This window comes from Artemia sp. Qi Xiang Cuo, chromosome 7 (assembly GCF_049724085.1).
Source record: "Artemia sp. Qi Xiang Cuo chromosome 7, ASM4972408v1, whole genome shotgun sequence".
NCBI lineage: Eukaryota > Metazoa > Arthropoda > Branchiopoda > Anostraca > Artemiidae > Artemia > Artemia sp. Qi Xiang Cuo.
Window position 1 is genome coordinate 36,640,311 of NC_142800.1, and position 19,076 is coordinate 36,659,386.

The following is a 19,076-nucleotide window of genomic DNA, read 5'->3' on the forward strand; positions in this document are numbered from 1 at the left end:
AGCGATCTAACAGTTCTACTACAACGTATCTATTACAAAGCAAGATGGAGGATGGGGTAGTATAGTTAAAAAAAATTATTATTGAGTACTTACAGTTAACGTCTTTCATATTATCCAAGTTGACTGACGTATACTCTGCAGCTTCATGATAACTTTGAAGCACTTTGCTCTCATACTGATAGCCACATTTATCACAAGGTTGAATAGTGTCCGTTGCAAAATCCTATTACAAACATAGTGTATACCATATCAGGCTCTCGGCAAATAAGTGAAGAAATGCACTTTTAAATGAAAAATATTTGTAAAAAGAAGGAAAAAGGCAACTACTCTGACTTAAATGTATGGTAAGCAGAATATAGATGCTGTTTACAGGTAAATGCACTCTTGTAAATACTTATCAACCTCTATCATAGTACTCCAGCATACATATAAAACACATTGATGATTCTTTCACTAGGGCTAGGGCTAGAACGTCTAGGGCTAAACGGAAAGCCCGTTGTCCACGGATGGGGTGGGAGGATGTCATAAAAAAGATTTAAAGGGGATTGTAACTTCCTGGGAGGGTACAAAGAGGGTTGCTTTGAATAGATTGGGATGGAAGAGAAGCGTGCGTAGCTGTGCTGGCCTCAGGCGACCTGGTTCTGCGGTGAGTTGTTAGTAGTAGCAGTAGGCCTAGTAGTAATTCAACATGTGGAAATAAAGGGATATTGATTAGGGTAAAGCTACTTATGCCAGTAATATTAATTTTTCCTTCAATGAAATGAGATTTACAATCTTATCTATATATTCGAGTTAAAAAAGGAAACCAACTGTAAAGATCTTTTTTCCTTTGATGGACAAAAGAAAAATATTCCTTCCAGGAATACTTTTGCAGAATAAGGCTTTTGTCTTTTTTCTTAAAATCTCAATGAATCATTTGTGCAGGAAAAGACAGATTGCCAGTTGTATACAGATCTAAATATGACTCTACTCACGACAAGCCCCTAGAAGAAGAGACCAACATTTTGTGGTAGAGGATACAAATTGAAAAATAAAAATTTTAGAAAAGAAAAATATCAAAGAAAATCAAAACAATTTAAAGTAACTAGATTGCGATCTATAAAGTATCCAACAGCCTCCACTTATTCACTTAGTTTGAAGAGTAATAAGAATACATTAGGTGGTAAAATAATAAAATGCATGCAAAGAAATTCCTTATTTTTTAAAGAGGTCCATGTCTCAGAAGAAAGGTAGAACAGAAAACAGAAACATGTTATTTCTTCTCTGGTCATTTTCTTCTGTTTTGAATCATCTGTCAATACTGTTGACACTGTTGTTAACAGTGCTATCTGGAAAAAGTGCCAACACTTAGTGTGCACTAGACCAGTGATTCCGAACCGGTGGTTTGCGAACCCCTTGGGGACCTCAGTATTTGAAGAGGGGCTACGCAAAAATAATATTGTAATGGCGGATATTTTAAAACGCCATTAAAATCAAAAGCAAAAAACAGCCCAAACCTACCCTCGCCACTGCAGATATGGGCGTTCTTAATTTCTATCCTGCTACATATGAATGATAAAACCTGTTCTTTACGAGCGCCTCATAAACCAGCAAGTGGCTGTATCTGTTGTGATGCATTAACCGGCGTTCATACATAGGCTTAGCACTTGTAAAACTTGAGTGATAGTGATACAGCGATTATTTCGTGTAAATGATTCAATAATTATTTACTTAATTATTATTATAGCTTGTTTTTATTATGGATCGATAGTTAAAGACGGGTCGTTTAGAAACGAGACATGATAATCAAGATGATGGTACAGAAAGCTGTAGTGAGGTACCGTTTCACCAGACGAAAAACATAGGAAATAATGATAGAAAAGGGAAAAAAATGAAAATATGACAGCGACTATATACAATTGGGTTTTCATTTTACTTGAGATGAGTCGGAACCCACACCACTTTGTGTTATATGTAACAAAGTTCTTGCCAAAAGCAGTTTAAAACCATCCCTTCTTCACAGACATATTGGAACAAAACATCCGACACACAAAGATAAGCCTCTTGAACATTTCAAAAGAAAATTATCAAATATCAAAAAGTGTAGCCCTTCTTCTTTCTTGGCTTCAAACGATGATAGTAAAATGACTTTTGAAGCATCATTTCGAGTAATTTATAGAATTGAGATCTGGACAAGAGCATACAATAGCAGAAAATTTAATTGGACCATGTGCGAAAGATATCACCAAATGTATGCTTAGGGAAAAGGCAGCAAAAAAAGAGCTAATTCCCTTATCAAACAACACGGTGTCGCCTAGAATTAATGACTTGGCTAATTATGTAGAAGACAAACTTTTAAAAATAATAAAACTGAATTATTTTGAAATTCAACTTGACCAATCGACGGATGTAACAAATGCCGCAATCTTGCTTGTCTAAGTTACATATCTTTTTACGAATATTGTTCCAGAAGACGTTCTATTTGCAAAGCCTTCGAAAACCTACACAACTGGAGAGGCGGTTTTTGGATATGGTCAATGGGTATTTTGAAAAGAATGGAATAAGCTGGTCTTATTGTGTGGGTGTTTGTACAGATGGTGCAAAATCAACGACGGGAAAGTTTTCAGGTTTAGTGGCAAGGGTGAAGGAGATCAACGAAAAAATTCAATGGAATCATTGTTGTATTCATAGACAAGCTTTAGTATGTAAGCGTATTCCTGCAGAGCCATCTACTACTTTAAGTGATGCTGGGAAAATTGTGAACTTTATAAAATCGCTTGTTACCGATTGCCGTCTATTCCGTACGCTATGCAAGAATTTTGGAAGTTTCCATGTTGCTTTACTATTTGACACAAAAGTTATATGGCTTTCCCGTGGTAAAGTTTTGTCGCGTATGTTTGAATTGAAGTCTGAATTTCCAGCACTTTTTATTGGTCATCCGTTACATTTGTCTTCTTGTATATCCGATATTCTTTGGCTGCAAAATCTTGCATATTTGGCTGACATTTTTTGTAAACTGAATGAACCAAATGTCTACAAGGCGAGGGTGTCACCATTTTCAGTGTACAAAATAGAACTGAGGCTATGTTGTAAAAGATCAATTTTTGAATTTAATTATTATATTATAAATTTAATGTCCACCATAAATGCAAGCTACAGCACTGATGGAGTAATAAAGAAAGAAAAGGAAAAGAAACAAATACATTCTGACAAATACAAACAAAACAAAAACAAAAAAGAACAGACAGGAAAAAAAAAATACAAACAAGGACAGTCATATATAAGGGCAGGAACAAACACATGATCAACGAAGGACAATTTCAGAGGTGCTTTCACCAATAATCTGCTCCCGATATCTCACATGTCTTTTTTGCACCGCGGACGCTGGACTAGCAACTCCGTACCGCGAGGATAGGGAGCTGTTATTAGTCAAGAGGGCATTCCTGCATTTTCTGGCAAAAAAAAAAAATGTTTCTGAAGTTGACGCGTGGCGCGAATATTTGACCCAATTGGTACACCAAGATACGTCAAAGAATCTTATGATTTAATAGCATGTTCACCCAGCTGAACATTTGTCGGGCATTCTGAGCGGTGATTGAACACCAGGAACTCAGTCTTACTTTCATTAAATCGGAGACCAATAAGTTGATACTCCCTATCGAAAATTCGAAAATTTTCCTCAATTCCAAATACTGTTCAATTATTATCAAGAATGTCATCCGTATTGTTAGCTAGCAAAACATCAATCCGAGGCAACGCTATAGCGTTGCCTATAGTAAAGGCCATACGGCTCCATTGTTTTATTATTTATTTATTATTATTTTTTTCCCAGAGGCACTTCATATGGAAGGGGTCGCCGTATGAACTTCACATGGGGCTCATTCGATTGGAAATAGAAAGTTCTAGTGCCCTTTTGAAGGGCCAAAAGTGATTGGAAGGCAACTAACACCCCTTCCACGCCCACCACTTCCCCAAACACATCCAATCAAAATTTTCAGATAGCCATTTTGTTCTACATAGTTGATTTCCAGATATAAATTATGTTTTTGAGGAAAACACTCCCCCCCACAGCCGTCAGGGCAAGGGTTGTAGGTTATGCCCCGTGGGCATATAAAGTTTTCATAGAAAGCTTTGTCGTAGAAACTTCAAAAAGGACTCATTCGATTCGAAATTCAAAAGGCTAGTGTCCTTTTTAATAGTCGAAAGTGATTGGAGGGCAACTAACGCCCCTCTCACGCTCACCTTTTCCCCAAACACATCCAATCAATCAAAACTTCCAGATAACCATTTTGTTCAATGTAGTTGAAAATTCTGGAAATTAGGTCTTTGAGGATGACACCCCCCCCCCCACAGCCCTCAGGGCACGGGTTGTAAGTTCTGCCCTGGGGGCATATAAGTTTTTTTTATAGAAAGCGATATCGTAGAAACTTCAAAAAGGACTCATTCGATTGGAAATCTAAATGGCTAGTGCCCTTTTTGATAGTCGAAAGAGATTAGAAGGAAACGAACACCCCTTTCACGCCCACCATTTCCCTAAACACGTCCAATCTAAATTTTGAGATAAGCATTTTGTTTAACGTAGTTGAAAGTTGTGTAAATTATATCTTAGAGAAGGAAACTCCCCCCACAGTCTTCAGGGCAAGGGTTATAAGTTATGCCCTGGGGGCATATTTGGTTCTTATGGAAAGAATACTCGTATAAACTTCAGAGAGGGATCATTTGATTGGAAATTGAAAGTTCTAGTTCATTTTTTAAGAGTCAAAAGATATTGGAGGGTAACCAGCCCCCCCCCCACGCCCTTTTCACCCAAATGCATCCGATACAAATTTTGAGATAGCTATTTTGTTAAAAATAGTTCAAAGATCATATAACAAAAACTCCGGTGTCGACACAACCCCCAGGGCCCGGGGGCAGGCGTTGTAAGTTATGCCCTGGGGGCATATATGGTTCTTATGGAAGGGATGCTCGTAAAAACTTCAAAGAGGGCTCATTCAATTGGAAATTGAAAGTTCTAGGTAGCTTTTTAAGAGTCAAAAGAGATTGGAGGGTACCTGCCCCCCTCCCCTTCCACGCCCTTTTTTCCTCGAACCCCTCCGATAAAAACTTTGAGATTGCCATTATTTTTGAATAGTTCAAAGACCACTTAACGAAAACTCCGGGTTGACACAGCCTCCCAAGGCCCGAGGGCAGGCGTTTTAAGTTATGCCCTGGGGAAATATATGGTTCTTATGGGAGAAATGTTCGTAAAAACCGGAGAGGGCTCATTTGATTGGAAATCGAAAGTTCTAGTTCAATTTTTGAGAGTCAAAAGAGATTGGAGGGCAACTAGCCCTCCCCCTCTCCCAAGCCCCTTTTCCCCAATAGCATCCGATAAAATTTTGAGATAGCCATTAAGTTAAAAATTGTTCAAAAGTCAGATAACAAAACTCAGGTGTCGACACAACCCCCCACGGCCCGGAGCAGGCGTTGTAAGCTACCGTATACCCTGGGGCATATATGGTTCTTATGAAAGGGATACTCGTATAAACTTCAGAGGGGGCTCATTTGATCGGAAGTTGAAAGTTCGAGCTCACTTTTTTATAGTCAAAAGAGATCCGCGGGCAACTAGCCCCCCATTTACGCCTTCTTTTTCCAAACCCATCTGATGAAAATCTTGAGATAGATATTTTGTTAAAAATAGTTCAAAGGTCGGATAAAAAAAACTCCGGTGTCAATAGAACCCTCCAGGGCCCAGGGGAAGGCGTTCTAAGTTATGCCCTAAAAGGCATGTACGGTTCTTCTGAAAGAGATACTCGTATAAACTTCAAAGAGGGCTCATTTGATTGGAAATTGAAAGTTCTAGTTCACTTTTTAAGAATCAAGAGATTTAAGGGCAACTAGCCCCCCCCCCACATCCTTTTATCCCCAAGCCCATCCGCTACAATTTTGAGAAAGACAGTTTTTTTTAAAAAAGTTCAAAAATTAGATAACAAAAACTCCGGTGCCGACACAAACCCCCAGGGTCCGGGGGGTAGGCGTTGTAAGTGTTGTCCTGGGAGCGTATATGATTCTTACGAAAGGGATGCTCGTATAAACATCAGAGAGGGCTTATTTGATTGGAAATTGAAAGCTCTAGTTCAATTTTTAAGAGTCAAAAGATATCCGAGGGCAACTAGCACCCCACCCCCCACACACACACCCTTTTCCCCAAGCCCATCCGATAAAGTTTTTAAAATAGCCATTTCATTAAAAATAGTTCAAAGGTCAGATAAGAAAAACTCCTGTGTCGACGCAACCCCCAGGGCCCGGAGGCAGGCGTTGTAAGTAATGCTCTGGGGGCGTATATAGATCTTATGGAAGGGATACTCGTATAAACTTTGGAGAGGGCTTATTTGATTGGAAATTAATAATAATAATAATTCATTTTTAACCCACATCATTTACAAAAATGATAATTGTGGAGAAAAGAAAAAAGTAGATAATACACTACATACATGAGTACATTAAACTTAAAAACTTCACAAGAGCAGAGTAACCAAAGAAAAGAAAAACGTTCAACGTTCAAAAAAAAAAAATATTTATGACAAAAGACAGACCAAGACAATACAGCGGACCAGGACTTAGTGGAACATCATTTAATAATTTAGACCTCAATATTTGAAATGTTTGAATATTACCTGTTAATGAATACAACGAATTTAAATTACTATTGCGGAAAAAAAACTTCAATAACACTTAAAAAAAAAAAAAAAACACACACACACACACAGCAAACGAGTAAGGCCACTGTGGGCTGGCAGATACTTATATGTAGACTGGGGTAGTCTGCCGGCAAGTTCCGTAAGCCTTGATCCAATATCCGAAAGACTGTAAACAGATATGATATTCCGATTTCTATACCATGGAGGCAGATACAATAGAAAGCGGGAAAACCGGAAATAATACGAATGAAGTGATCTGATCTCTTTTTAGTCAAAAATAGGGTAAATTCCAGACAGAAACAAAACCGAGTGATCTGTAAAAAACGAATATAATTTAGCACGGGACTTTCTATTGTATCTACCCCGATTTGCAACAATTTTAGAATAACTTAACTGAATTTTCTTCTTGGAATCAGCGACGACAAGCTTTCGGAAAGATTTTAGTGTTTTACTAACATTGATACCCAGCCGCCGAAAAGAAGGAACCGACGGGACAGAAAAAGATCCGCAAACTAGAGGGGTCATATTATTACTATTAAATGAGAGATATTCGCACTTTGAAAGACTAAGAGAAAGTCCCATGGTATGAAGTTTAGATGCTATTGTTGAGACAAACAGGGAAAGCCCCTTTTTAGTCCTACTGATCAAAAGGATATCATCTACATAAACAAGATAAGAGATAACGGAATTAAGAATGCAAGTGGATGGGATATAAGAAAGAACATATGATATACAAGATTTAAAAATAAAAGGAGAAACGAAGGCACCCTGCCGGAAAAAAATAGCTTGGGAATGGGTAACGGTGTCAAAGGCCTTGGATAGATCAAAGGCGCATAAATGTATCCAACCTGAAGTAGCTGAAAAGGAATTGTTATAGTAGACAAAAGAGCTGTAAGAGTAGAAATGTAGAGCGCCCAATTAGCCTTATTCCACTTTCGCCTGGTAAACCATCTACGATTCACGCGTGAAATATCTGGTGACAGATAGATATCAAACGAACAGGAAATTGGTAGGTGGTCTATATCACTTTCTGTTTCGTGAACAGAAACAATTGAAACTGATAAATTTGGAGAACAATTGAAAATTCTTGTTTACTTTTTAAGAGTCAAAAGAGGTCGGAGGGCAACTAGCCCCCCCCCTCCCTTCACGCCCTAATTGCATCAAATAAAAATTTTGAGATAGAAATTTTTTTAAAATAGTTCAAAGTTCAGATAACAAAAAACTCCGGTGTCGACACAGCCCCCAGGGCCCGGGGGTAGGCGTTGTAAGTTATGCCCTGGGGGCATATATGGTTGTTATGGAAGGGATACTCGTATAAACTTCATAGAGGTCTCATTTGATTGGAAAATTGAAATTTGTAATTCACTTCTTACGAGACAAAAGTGATCGGAGGGCAGCTAGTCTCCCCCACATTCCATTTTTTTTCTCAGGGGCACTTCATATAGAAGGGGTCGTCATATAAACTTTAAAGGGGGCTCATTCGATTGGAAAATAGAGAGTTCTAGTGCCCTTTTTAAGAGTAAAAAGTTATCGGTGGGCAGCTAGCCCCCCCCCCCACCACCACACCCTTTCTCCCCAAATAAATCTGATAAAAAATTTGAGGTAGCCATTTTGTTAAAAATATTTCAAAGATCATATAACAAAAACTCCTTTACCTATGGCTGTTTCGTTAAAAATAGTCCAAAGGTCAGATAAAAAAACTCCTGTATCGACGCAACCCCCCAGGGCCCGGAGCAGGTGTTGTAAGTAATGCTCTGGGGTCATATATGGTTCTTATGAAAGGTATGCTCATATAAACTTCGGAGAGGGCTCATTTGATTAGAAATTGCAAGTTTTAGACCACTTTTAAAGAGTCAAAAGATATCGGAGGGCAACTATACCCCCCCCCGTCCATGCCTTTTTTTTCTCAAACCCATCCGATAAGAACTTTGAGATAGCCATTTTTAAAAATAGTTCAAAGATCCTATAATGAAAACTCCAGGGTCGACACAACCCCCCTAGGGCCCGGAGGCAGGCGTTGTAAGTAATGCTCTGGGGGCATATATAGCTTTTACGGAAGGGATGCTCGTATAAACTTCAGAGAGGGTTCATATGATTGGAAATTGAAAGCTTTCGTTCTCTTTTTAAGAGTCAAAAGAGATCGGAGGGTAACTAATCCCCCCACTCTCCACGTCCTATTTACTTCAAACCCATCCAATAAGTACTTTAAGAGAGACATTTTTTTCAAAATGGCTCAAATATCTTATAACGAAAACTTCGGGGACGACCATAATCCTTCAGGGTCCTGAGTAAGCGTTGTAAGTTATGCCTGGGGGCATACATAGCTGTTGTGGAAGGGATGCTCGTATAAACTTCAGAGAGGTCTCATTGATTGGAAATTGAAAGTTCTAGTTCAGTTTTTAAGAGTCAAAAGAGATCAGAGGGTACTTTTTGAGAGTCAAAAGGGATCGGAGGGCAACTACCCCCCTCCCTCTCCACTTCCTATTTTCCTGGTTTCGACACAACCCCCCAGGGCCCGGAGGGCAGGCATTGTAAGCTATGTTCCGGGGCCGAATATGGTTCTTATGAAGGGGTTGCTCGTATAGACTTCTGAGAGGGCTCATTTGAATGAAAATTAAAAGTTCTAGCTCATTTTCTCAGAGTAAAAAAAGATCGGAGGGCAACTAGCCCCTCCCGCCCACCACGCCTTTGGGTTTATCGGAAGGATAAAAATTAAAGCTGACCATTTTGTTAAAAATAGCTCAAACATCTGGTATTAAAACTCTGGGGTCGCCCCTTTCCCCCCCCCAGGGCCCAGGGACCGGCGTTGTAAGTTATACTCTGGGGGTATATATGGTTCTTATATAAGGGATGCTCTTATAAACTTCAGAGAGTTCTCATTTGATCGAAAACAGAAAGTTCTAATTCACTTTTAAAGAGTCAAAAGAGACCGAAGGACAATTAGCTCCCACCTCCCCACCCTTTTCCCTCAAACCCATTCGATAAAAATTTTGAGATAGCCATTTTGTTAAAAATAGTTCAAACATCAGGTAATAAAAGCTCCGAGGTTGACAAAAACCCATTTTGTCACTTTGACATTGTTACCTTGATACATGTTTTGATACTTCGATGAACATTTGATTTTTTTTTTTAAGTTTGATTTTGAAATACGGAATTTTTAAAAACGTGAAACTTTTTTCAATCAAAAACCAACAAAAATTAATTAAAAAAATTGTCCGAAAAATAAGTTTTTCAAAGAAACGTAAAGGCCATTTTAAACTTAAGCTCAGCAGATACAAATATCTGTTAAAATTCAAACTCAAAACGACCAGAAATTACTATTAAAGAATAAATTAAACCCAAAACGAACAGAAATTAAATAAACAATCATAGCAAAAACATACAACAAGTAATAATATAATTTAATAAATATATCTTAAAGCTAGTAATGCTTATATTGAATATGAAAATCAAGATTAAAACGAAAAAAAATATTTTGCTATTGAAGTATAAATAAAACTTAAAACGAACAGAAATTAAATAAACAATCAATGCAAACAAACATACAATAGATATTAATGTAAATGAATAAATAAATCTTAAAACGAGTGAAACTTAAATTGAATATGCAAATCAAGCTTGAAACGAACAAAAAACAGTACAGACAAGAGTTTGGGTATCGCCTCCTTCTCTCACTGTAAAAGTCTAAAACCTACTGCGTCATTGGCGCTTTACTGAAAACTATATGTGTCTTGAACAGTCTTGTAAAGTATAAACAAAATCAAATTGAATATTTGACGTATAATGATATTAATTGTTGAAAGATCCATCAGTTCAAGAATTTATTTCATTGTAATTTTATTTTTATTTTCAATGCTGTAAGAACTGGAAAAGAAAATATTTTTAATATAATTCGTTTTCAGCTAAGCCCCAAAGACGCAATAGGCTTTTGGTTTTTATTTACATTTAAGGAAGCGGGCATTATCCAAACTCTTGTTTGTAGTGAAACTATATTCGTCTTGAACAGCTTTAGAAAGAACTAATAAATTAAACTGAATATTTGATGTATAATGATATTAATTGCTGAAAGCTCATCAGTTCAAAATTTTACGGTAATTTTTATGTTTATTTTCAATATTAAGTACAAAAGAAAATATTTGTAATAAAGTTGGTTTTCAGTAAAGCGCCAATGACGCAGTAGGTTTTAGACTTTTACAGTGAGAGATAGAGGCGATACCCAAACTCTTGTTTGCACTGATTTTTGTTCGTTCCAAGCTTGATTTGCATATATAATGAATAAATAAATCTTAAAACGAGTGAAACTTAAATTGAATATGCAAATCAGGCTTGAAACAAACAAAAATCACAACAAACACGAGTTTGGGTATCGCCTCCTTCTCTCACTGTAAAAGTCTAAAACCTACTGCGTTATTTATTCATTTACATTAATATCTATTGTATGTTTGATTGCATTGATTGTTTATTTAATTTCTGTTCGTTTTAAGTTTCATTTATACTTCAATAGCAAAATTTGTTTTTTTTTCGTTTTAAGCTTCGTTTTCATATTCAATCTAAGCATTATTAGCTTTAAGATGTATTTGTTCATTTATATTATTACTTGTTGTATGTTTTTTCCTATGATTGTTTATTTAATTTCTGTTCGTTTTGGGTTTAATTTATTCTTTAATAGTAATTTCTGGTCGTTTTGGGTTTGAATTTTAACAGGTATTTGTATCTTCTGAGCTTAAGTTTAAAATTGCCTTTAATTTTTTTTAAAATTATTTTTATGAAAGTTTTTTTTTTAATTAGTACCTTTAAATATAAATGTGGTTAGAACATTCTGTTGCGGGGCAATGACAGTATTATTAAAAAGGGGCGGAGAAGTAACAGCGCCCTGTCTAATACCCTTTTTTACTGGAATCGAAGGAGTAAGTTCCACCGTACCAGGTGAGATGGTGACCTTAACTCTGGCATTTAGCTTTTTATACATATCACGTATGATTTGATGACAAAAATATTAACTCCACGCTTATAAGCAGTCAATAAGATACGTGGATGTACACCCATGTCAAAAGCTCTAGATACATCTAACCAAGCAAAATATAATACTTCATTGTTTTCATGAGCATGTAGAAGTGAATTAGCAATCAAATGGTGAGCATGGTCGCGGCCTACTCCTTTCTTGAAGCCGAATTGGTTATCCGGTGTATAACACTTATCAGATATCTTGTCAATAATTAGTAACTCAAACACTTTGCACAAAACCAGTGAAATGCCTGCAGATGAATGAGTATGGATGTTTCAATTATGTCAGCACTTTTTTTTATCAGAAAATTCAACTAAACTTGACGAAAACATTAAAAGGAGTATATGTAAACATCTGAACTATCTTCGATTCACTTACGATGACTATTTTCCCAACAGATGCAATACATCCATATCAAACAACTGGACACGTATTTTATTTCATGGAAACGTAAGATCAGAAACTCTTCTAAATATGCCGGGAAAAAAAATCAAAGAGTTATCTTGTGACAGTTCTCTAGAAGCAAGTTTTAAACATCAATCTTTGATTGACTTCTTGCTGAGTATACAAAATGATTATCCTCTTCTGTCAAAAAAAGCCATTGAAGTTCTATTACCGTTTTGCACAACATATCTATGCGAGAAAGGATTTTCACCATGAATTTATGTGAAAGATAAATTCAGAAACAGGTTAAATGCAGAACCTGATCTAAGACTGAAATTGTCAGATATTAAACATAAAGATCCAGATCCTAAATAAAGATCCTAAAACATAAGATCCAGTTTGTTAAATTTATCTTTTTTTTCAATTTTTATAGCCATCATTTCAGTCTTATTAATGTTTTAAATAAATGTTTCACGATTAATAATCAATCATCCTGCAATGTGAAAAATATATATTCTATCAGATTTTATTGCTTTTTTTGTTACCTGCCATCAACGACTACATAGGGGTTCGTCAAATTTTTTCGGACCTTCTTTTGGTTCGCAAGGAAAAAAAAGGTTGGGAAACACTGCACTAGACTATTGTTACAAAACTAACAAAGAAAACAGCTTCCCATTCCTTTTTTTCTCTTTGAATTGCCTCTATTTATATTTTCCCAGACGTTTCCAGTTGAGTCCAAAAAATCAAGAGGCACCCACAAGACCAGATCTGACATCAGTGGCGGATCCAGAGGGGTGGCGAGGGGGCGCCCCCTAACATAGTCTAAAGTAGTGTAATTTACTTAATTGACGCGTTTGCGTTGATTAAACTTGCTCCTAACGCAAGTTTATCGGATCAACCTATTTTGCCCCCCCCCTCCCTAAAAAAAATCCTGGATCCGCCCCTGGCTGACATCCCCTTCCATCTTCTGAAGATCAGAATTATAGAAATGAGAACTAAATGAAAATATATGTTGCACATTCCGGAAATTGTCTCTCGGCCCTCTCCAACGCACACACCCATTCTCCCTCGAAACAAAATTTTGCACTTTCCCATGAAAAAAACAAAGCGGACAGTTTAAATTTTATATGTTTATCATGTAAAATGAACATTTTCTTAGTATTATCCAATACAAATGCTACTTAGCCCCTGCAATAGATGAATCAAAATATAATCAGTACTCACTGCAAAAATTGGAGCATCACAATTTGGAGTTGAACACTTCAACGACGACATCACTTTGTCGCTGTTTGGATCTGTGCATTTTTCACACATACAATCGAAGAAGTACTTATATTTCAATTGTTTTCTTCTTTCAGCTGTTAGATTCATGACATCAATGTAGCTGATGAAAACCTGAATTATTTTAGCGGTTTAAAACTTTATCTGATACCATTCAAAGAAGTAATTCGGTATCACATCCAAACCAGAAAAATAGGGTGAGAATAGGAACAGTTACCAAAGAGCCACATCACAACGGAAATAAATAGATACAAGAATGGCTGAAGAAAAAAAGAAAAAGAACTCGTTGCCAGAACGAACACAACAAAGCTAAATTAAAATGCTCACCACAGGCAGCCCACTCAGTCATGAACATCTAAAAAGCAAGAAATATGTAATCATATTTAAAAACAATTTATCCCTAAAATATTTTCCTGATACTTATTTTCAAGATAGCCATTGCATATGCGGCAAAAACATAGAATATGATATTTATTTATAGTTTCAGATATCAAAATCAAATTCGACATAATGGGAAACGCTTGTACAAAAAATTATTCCTTCAACATAGTAGACCGAATAGTTTACGTTATCTCCGCTCTTCACCCAAGACGTTACATGCCTAAGGGTCGATGTAGACAATATTCAATGTCGAAGCATGACTTCCCGCGAACCCAACAACTAGCCGTGGTAATATTAAATATTTTTTCGTGATATCTTCACATATGGAAATTAAAAATTTCTTTCTTTTTGACCAGATATTTGACTAAAATCTGAGGGCACAACCCCTCACTCCTTGCATGAATGATCTGGACTCGGAAAATTCCAACTATTATTTCAGGGGGGTTAAAGCCAGTCTTTCTAGAAACCACCGGAGAAGTCCTAGAAACGTTTAGGCTCTCCTTTCCCGATTTATACCAATTCAAAGCTCATCGTACACGATCGTTTTCTTGTAGAATAAGAAATATTTTTTCTTCTTTGAATGGGAATATTTTCCATCTTTGACGACGGATTTTTTTTCTGCAGAACTAGATTTAGAATTGGATTTGCCATTTTTAGATCTTTAACCGTGTTACCGAAATAAGAATTTGTAGATGCTCTTAAAATAAGAATTGCAGGTGCCAAAAAAATAACTATAACTACGCAAATCTTTTTTTGTTTATTTATTATTTTATTTACGTAATTTGAAATCATCGAATTTGCAAAATTTCGGATTCGTTTTAACACAGACGACTACAACAACTAAAAATTACGGAGTCCGGTTACGGAGTGACAGAAAGGAGTCCTAAAGGCGTCAACTGAGCCATTAAATGACCAAATCATGGAAACATAAAACCAGCTACGGGTAATCATGACAAAGAAGATACCAAGAGGATGCTTTGGCTAAAATACACCGAACAATTGGTGGCAAATCTCAGAGCTTCCAGCGTTTCAACTCAGATAACTGTCAATATAAATATGAAATACAGCAGGTTTCTCTACTCTACAGATATTTCAAACAACGCAGTAGCAATGACTAATAAAAATGAGAATGTTGAGCTGTAGAAGCATTTTACTTGCTATCAAGATTGAATGACTGTGTTCACAACAAAATTGTAAAAGTGGAAAATTTTCTGGATTGGTTGGCATTTTCAAGTCATCAAGTCCAAAAGGATGTTTCTAATACCTTTTTCTCCTTCTAAAAACGTTTTAAAAATGTTTTTTTTTTACAAATCCAAAAAAAGGATTTGTTATTTATAGTCGGATATAAATACGGTCTGAGACTACATAGATTATACATGACGTTCAACAAAAAACTAAGGAAACAAAGAGAAGAATGCTTTGTCTTTTGATTCTGTTTCAATGGCTGAAAAAAGCTACCGTCTGGTTTCTTTTTTTTTTTCGACTATTCATTTTCTTAGTTTTTTGTCCAACGGCCAAATATGCAGAATTATATTTAGTTTATTCGACGTAGAAGAGACTGGCCATAAATTAGGCGAATAACATTGCATTGATACACAGTTGCGGAGGATTGATTAAGAAGCTGCAGAGCACTGCACCTACTGGTTGCACAGTAGCATGCAGTAGTTCATGTTGGCCTTTACATTTTTTGAGTTGAAAAACTTGATGCACTGAGATTTACTCCCAAATGATTAGTATATTAGAATCAAAGACAGAAATGTATATTCGTTTTCATTGTTATCCATAGCTTGTGGAGTTTCTTTGATTTGGTCAATGAATGGTTCAATCGACGCTTTCGGGACTCCCTTCCATTATGAGAAATATTAGAAAGAAGATTTTGTTACCGTTACTAAAGAAAATAGAATAAAACTAAATTTATTCAGTTGCATACACTAAATTCCACAGATTTTTCCGATATAAACAGCTGCAGAAAAAACTGTTTTGACGAAAAGCTTATTTTCCTTATACCATACAATTAATACGCCCTTTCGTTTTGATCATGACATTATGTACTTCACTACGGATAATATATTTAACTACCCTTTAGTATAAACTTCATCTTGCATTTAAGATGATTTAACAATAAAACATTTGGCATTTAACAATAAAATTTAGTATTTGGCAGGCAAATTGTTTTCAGTAATCAATGGTATTAAGAATTTCGGAGTATTCTAAGGAACGTGCGAAGTTGAGAGTCAATTCAGTGCCTTGGCACAGAACCCTGAAAACAAGTTGAATTGATTGGCACTGCCTATGGCCTTGTTATGTCTGGTGATGATATAAAACCTGAAAACATCAAGTTATAGTCGACAGAAGAGAGAAAATTGAAATTTCTTAGGAACAAGCGTTCGAAATGTATTTATTCAGCCACGTATACAAATTACTTCACGTTAATCTGATCTTGGCTTGAAGCTGGTTAGAACTGTCCCCAAGAGATTGATTTAAGGGGAAAATCTGTTTCAAAGAGGTTCAGCTATAGGTAACGTCTATTTCATGCCTTCTTTAAAGGACTACATAGCAAACAATAAAAAAAAACGAGATGGAAATTTAATAAAGATAGTGAAATAAAAGTGCTTGCTTTAGTCCAGAAATTTCAATGACCCGACTCAAAAGTATTTTCAAAGGCAAAGCAAAAGAAACGGAAATAAAACATACTTTAAGAAGAACCAAATAGAATAGAAAAAGAGAAGAAAAGGACAAACCCTCACATTCAAACAAAACTAATATAGCAAAGAAGTGCCAAATGACAAATTGAAGGAATGCGTCCTTGCAAGATACGGAATGTATATGTATATATCCTTTCATACCGATCGGTATTTCTCTACGCGTCTGAATGGGCAATAAGATGTCGTTTTTCTTCTCTTTTTATATTTTGCTTTCCAATTAAGAGACAATTCGGCACTCTCACCCAAAGTTTAGAACCATGAAATAGTAATTTAAAAAATTATGTGATAATTTAGTTTCTCCATATAATCTTATATAGAAGTTAATAACAGTACAGAAATTGACTACATATTATTTTGCCTTACGCAAAAAAACTGACCGAAGGTACATGGAAACTGCTTTACTAAACCAGAATTTACTAAACTGTCATAAAAGACAAACAAATTCCTTGAAAATGAGTCAATATTAAAAATTAAAAAAAGACGATCAAAGGAGCTAAGTACAACGAATACATATGAAAAGATTCAAGATGTTAATAATAGTTTATTGAACGGAATAGAAGATATACTTTTTAAAAAATTTAATATTAATGTTAATGATAAAAACTTCCCTTTTTTATATTCGACGGCAAATTTCATAAGAATCCCCCGAAACCACGCTTTATTGCGGGTGCAGCCAGATGCACTACCAGCACTGCGGCGACTGACCTGTCGTGTATTTTAGGGGAAATTAAAAATAAATTTAAGTCATATTGCTGGGGAATTAAAAAAATTTTCTAATTTTAATCCATATTGGAGCGTCACTGCAAGTAATAGATTCTCTAGCTTTAGTTTCAGCCAAAAGAGTGGACTCATTTGATTTCACTACATTATACACAAATCTACCAATTAATTTAGTATTTGTAAATTTAAAAAAGATTATTAAGAAGGCTTTACTTTTGTCTAATTTGGCTTTTCTAAGAAATTGATACGTATAATAAGAAGGCTAGATGGACTAATTTCTTTAACAGTACAATTAGTTCAATAGGTTATAGCTTAGATATGATTTACTAGAATTTATTCTATTTAATACTTTTATAAAATTTAATGGTAATCTATCAAAGTACTGATATAATCAAAGTATTGGAATTCCTATGGGGGATAAATCTAGTTCATTACGTATATAGCGGACCTGTTTTTAAGCCATTTAGAATATGAATTTATGATTGATAAAAAGAACCCAAGTAATATAATATATTTGCTTTCAAATAATAGAAGGTATTTAGATGACCTTCTGGTGATAAATTGTGCAGAGTTTTTAGAGATATCGAATACGATTTACCCACCAGAGTTAAATATGGAACCCACCAATGGGAAAGCCAATTATGACCATTTTCTAGATTTAGATATTAATGTTACACCTAATAATACATTAGTTTTTAAAATATATAATAAAACAGATGATTTAAATTTTGAAATAGTCAATTTCTCATTTCCTAAAAGTAATACACATTCAAATATAACAAATTCATCGTATTTTTCCCAACTGTTTAGATATGCGAGAATTTGTACTAAGTACATTGATTCTAAAAGTAGATGTCAAACACTTAGCCATAAATTAATCGTTAGAGATTTTTCCGCCAATAAACTTGCTTGGCAATTTAAAAAACTTAGCTTTCAATTTAATCAACTTTTAAATAAGTATAATAAAAATTATCAAGACATTTATAACAATATTTTGAGGTAGCTTGTTATGTATTTTTTCTCTTTCCTTGATATTTTTCGAATTTAGAGTTTGTTTCGACACAAGCAGGTTCCTAGTTACAGAGGATAGGTTGAAATTAGTTCTTAGAAATTGGGATTGAAAGTGAATGGGTTTTTGTTAACAGTTGTGGTTATTCAATTATTATAATTGAATAAGAATAACCAAACAGTAATAATTAAATAATTTTTAATAATAAATTAAAATAATTAAAAAAATATTAAAAATTTAAAGTAATTCTCTCAATAAACGAAAATTTTGTTTGGCTAGAAAATTTCGCATGATATCGCGAGGGGGCGCTAATCGAGACTTTGCTCCGGGCGCAAGAGAACCCAGAACCGCCACTATCGTAACACTAAAGCTAAAGATCTATATATATTAATAAGCCCAAGCAATGGTACAGGAAAATTTAAGATATACAGGAAAAAAAAAAAAAAAAAACACAAAGACACTAAAAAAAACAAAAGATATAAAATCAAAATATGTATTTATGTTTCTTTTGAAAAAGATGACAATGCTTAAAATATATAACGTTTCAGGTAGTAGTTTTCCCCTAAGTTTAAAGTCCTTCCAACCAAGAATCTGGAGCAGTTGGCTCTTTTCTAATAGACTGTGAACCTCATCACCTTGAAGACAAGGGAAAAAAGAACTTACTTTGTCAATACATTCAATGTCTTCAAGCGCAATGATTTTTAAAGATATTCCATTGAAAACAGGAACAGCGTTCGGTGTGCAAGAATGGTCGAAAATAGAAGCCGCTAAGTAAACTCCAACACCTAGAGTTCTATATTCAATATCCACGATATTAAAAGAATTAACCGAAACCTAAAATTCAGAGAAACACGTAAGAATACTTCTTTTTATAGAATTATTGATTGAAGTAACAACTTAGCTGGTTTTTTTTCTTTCCTATTTTAGCTACC

At 35.3% G+C, this 19,076-nt stretch overlaps 2 protein-coding genes across 2 annotated transcripts in view; both read right to left on the minus strand.

Moving 5' to 3' along the window:
* Positions 1 to 19,076, minus strand: part of LOC148950223 (uncharacterized) — a 101,444-nt gene that overhangs the window by 36,859 nt on the left and 45,509 nt on the right. The window lies entirely within an intron of this gene.
* LOC148950224 (histone-lysine N-methyltransferase SMYD3-like) overlaps positions 1 to 19,076 on the minus strand; it is a 39,089-nt gene that overhangs the window by 1,950 nt on the left and 18,063 nt on the right. Inside the window, exons 5-7 of the mRNA XM_089091319.1 lie at positions 18,808 to 18,978; positions 13,273 to 13,443; positions 94 to 223 (exon numbers count right to left, since the gene is read on the minus strand). Coding sequence (XP_088947445.1) covers positions 94 to 223; positions 13,273 to 13,443; positions 18,808 to 18,978 — 472 coding nt within the window. The remainder of the gene's footprint in view (positions 1 to 93; positions 224 to 13,272; positions 13,444 to 18,807; positions 18,979 to 19,076) is intronic.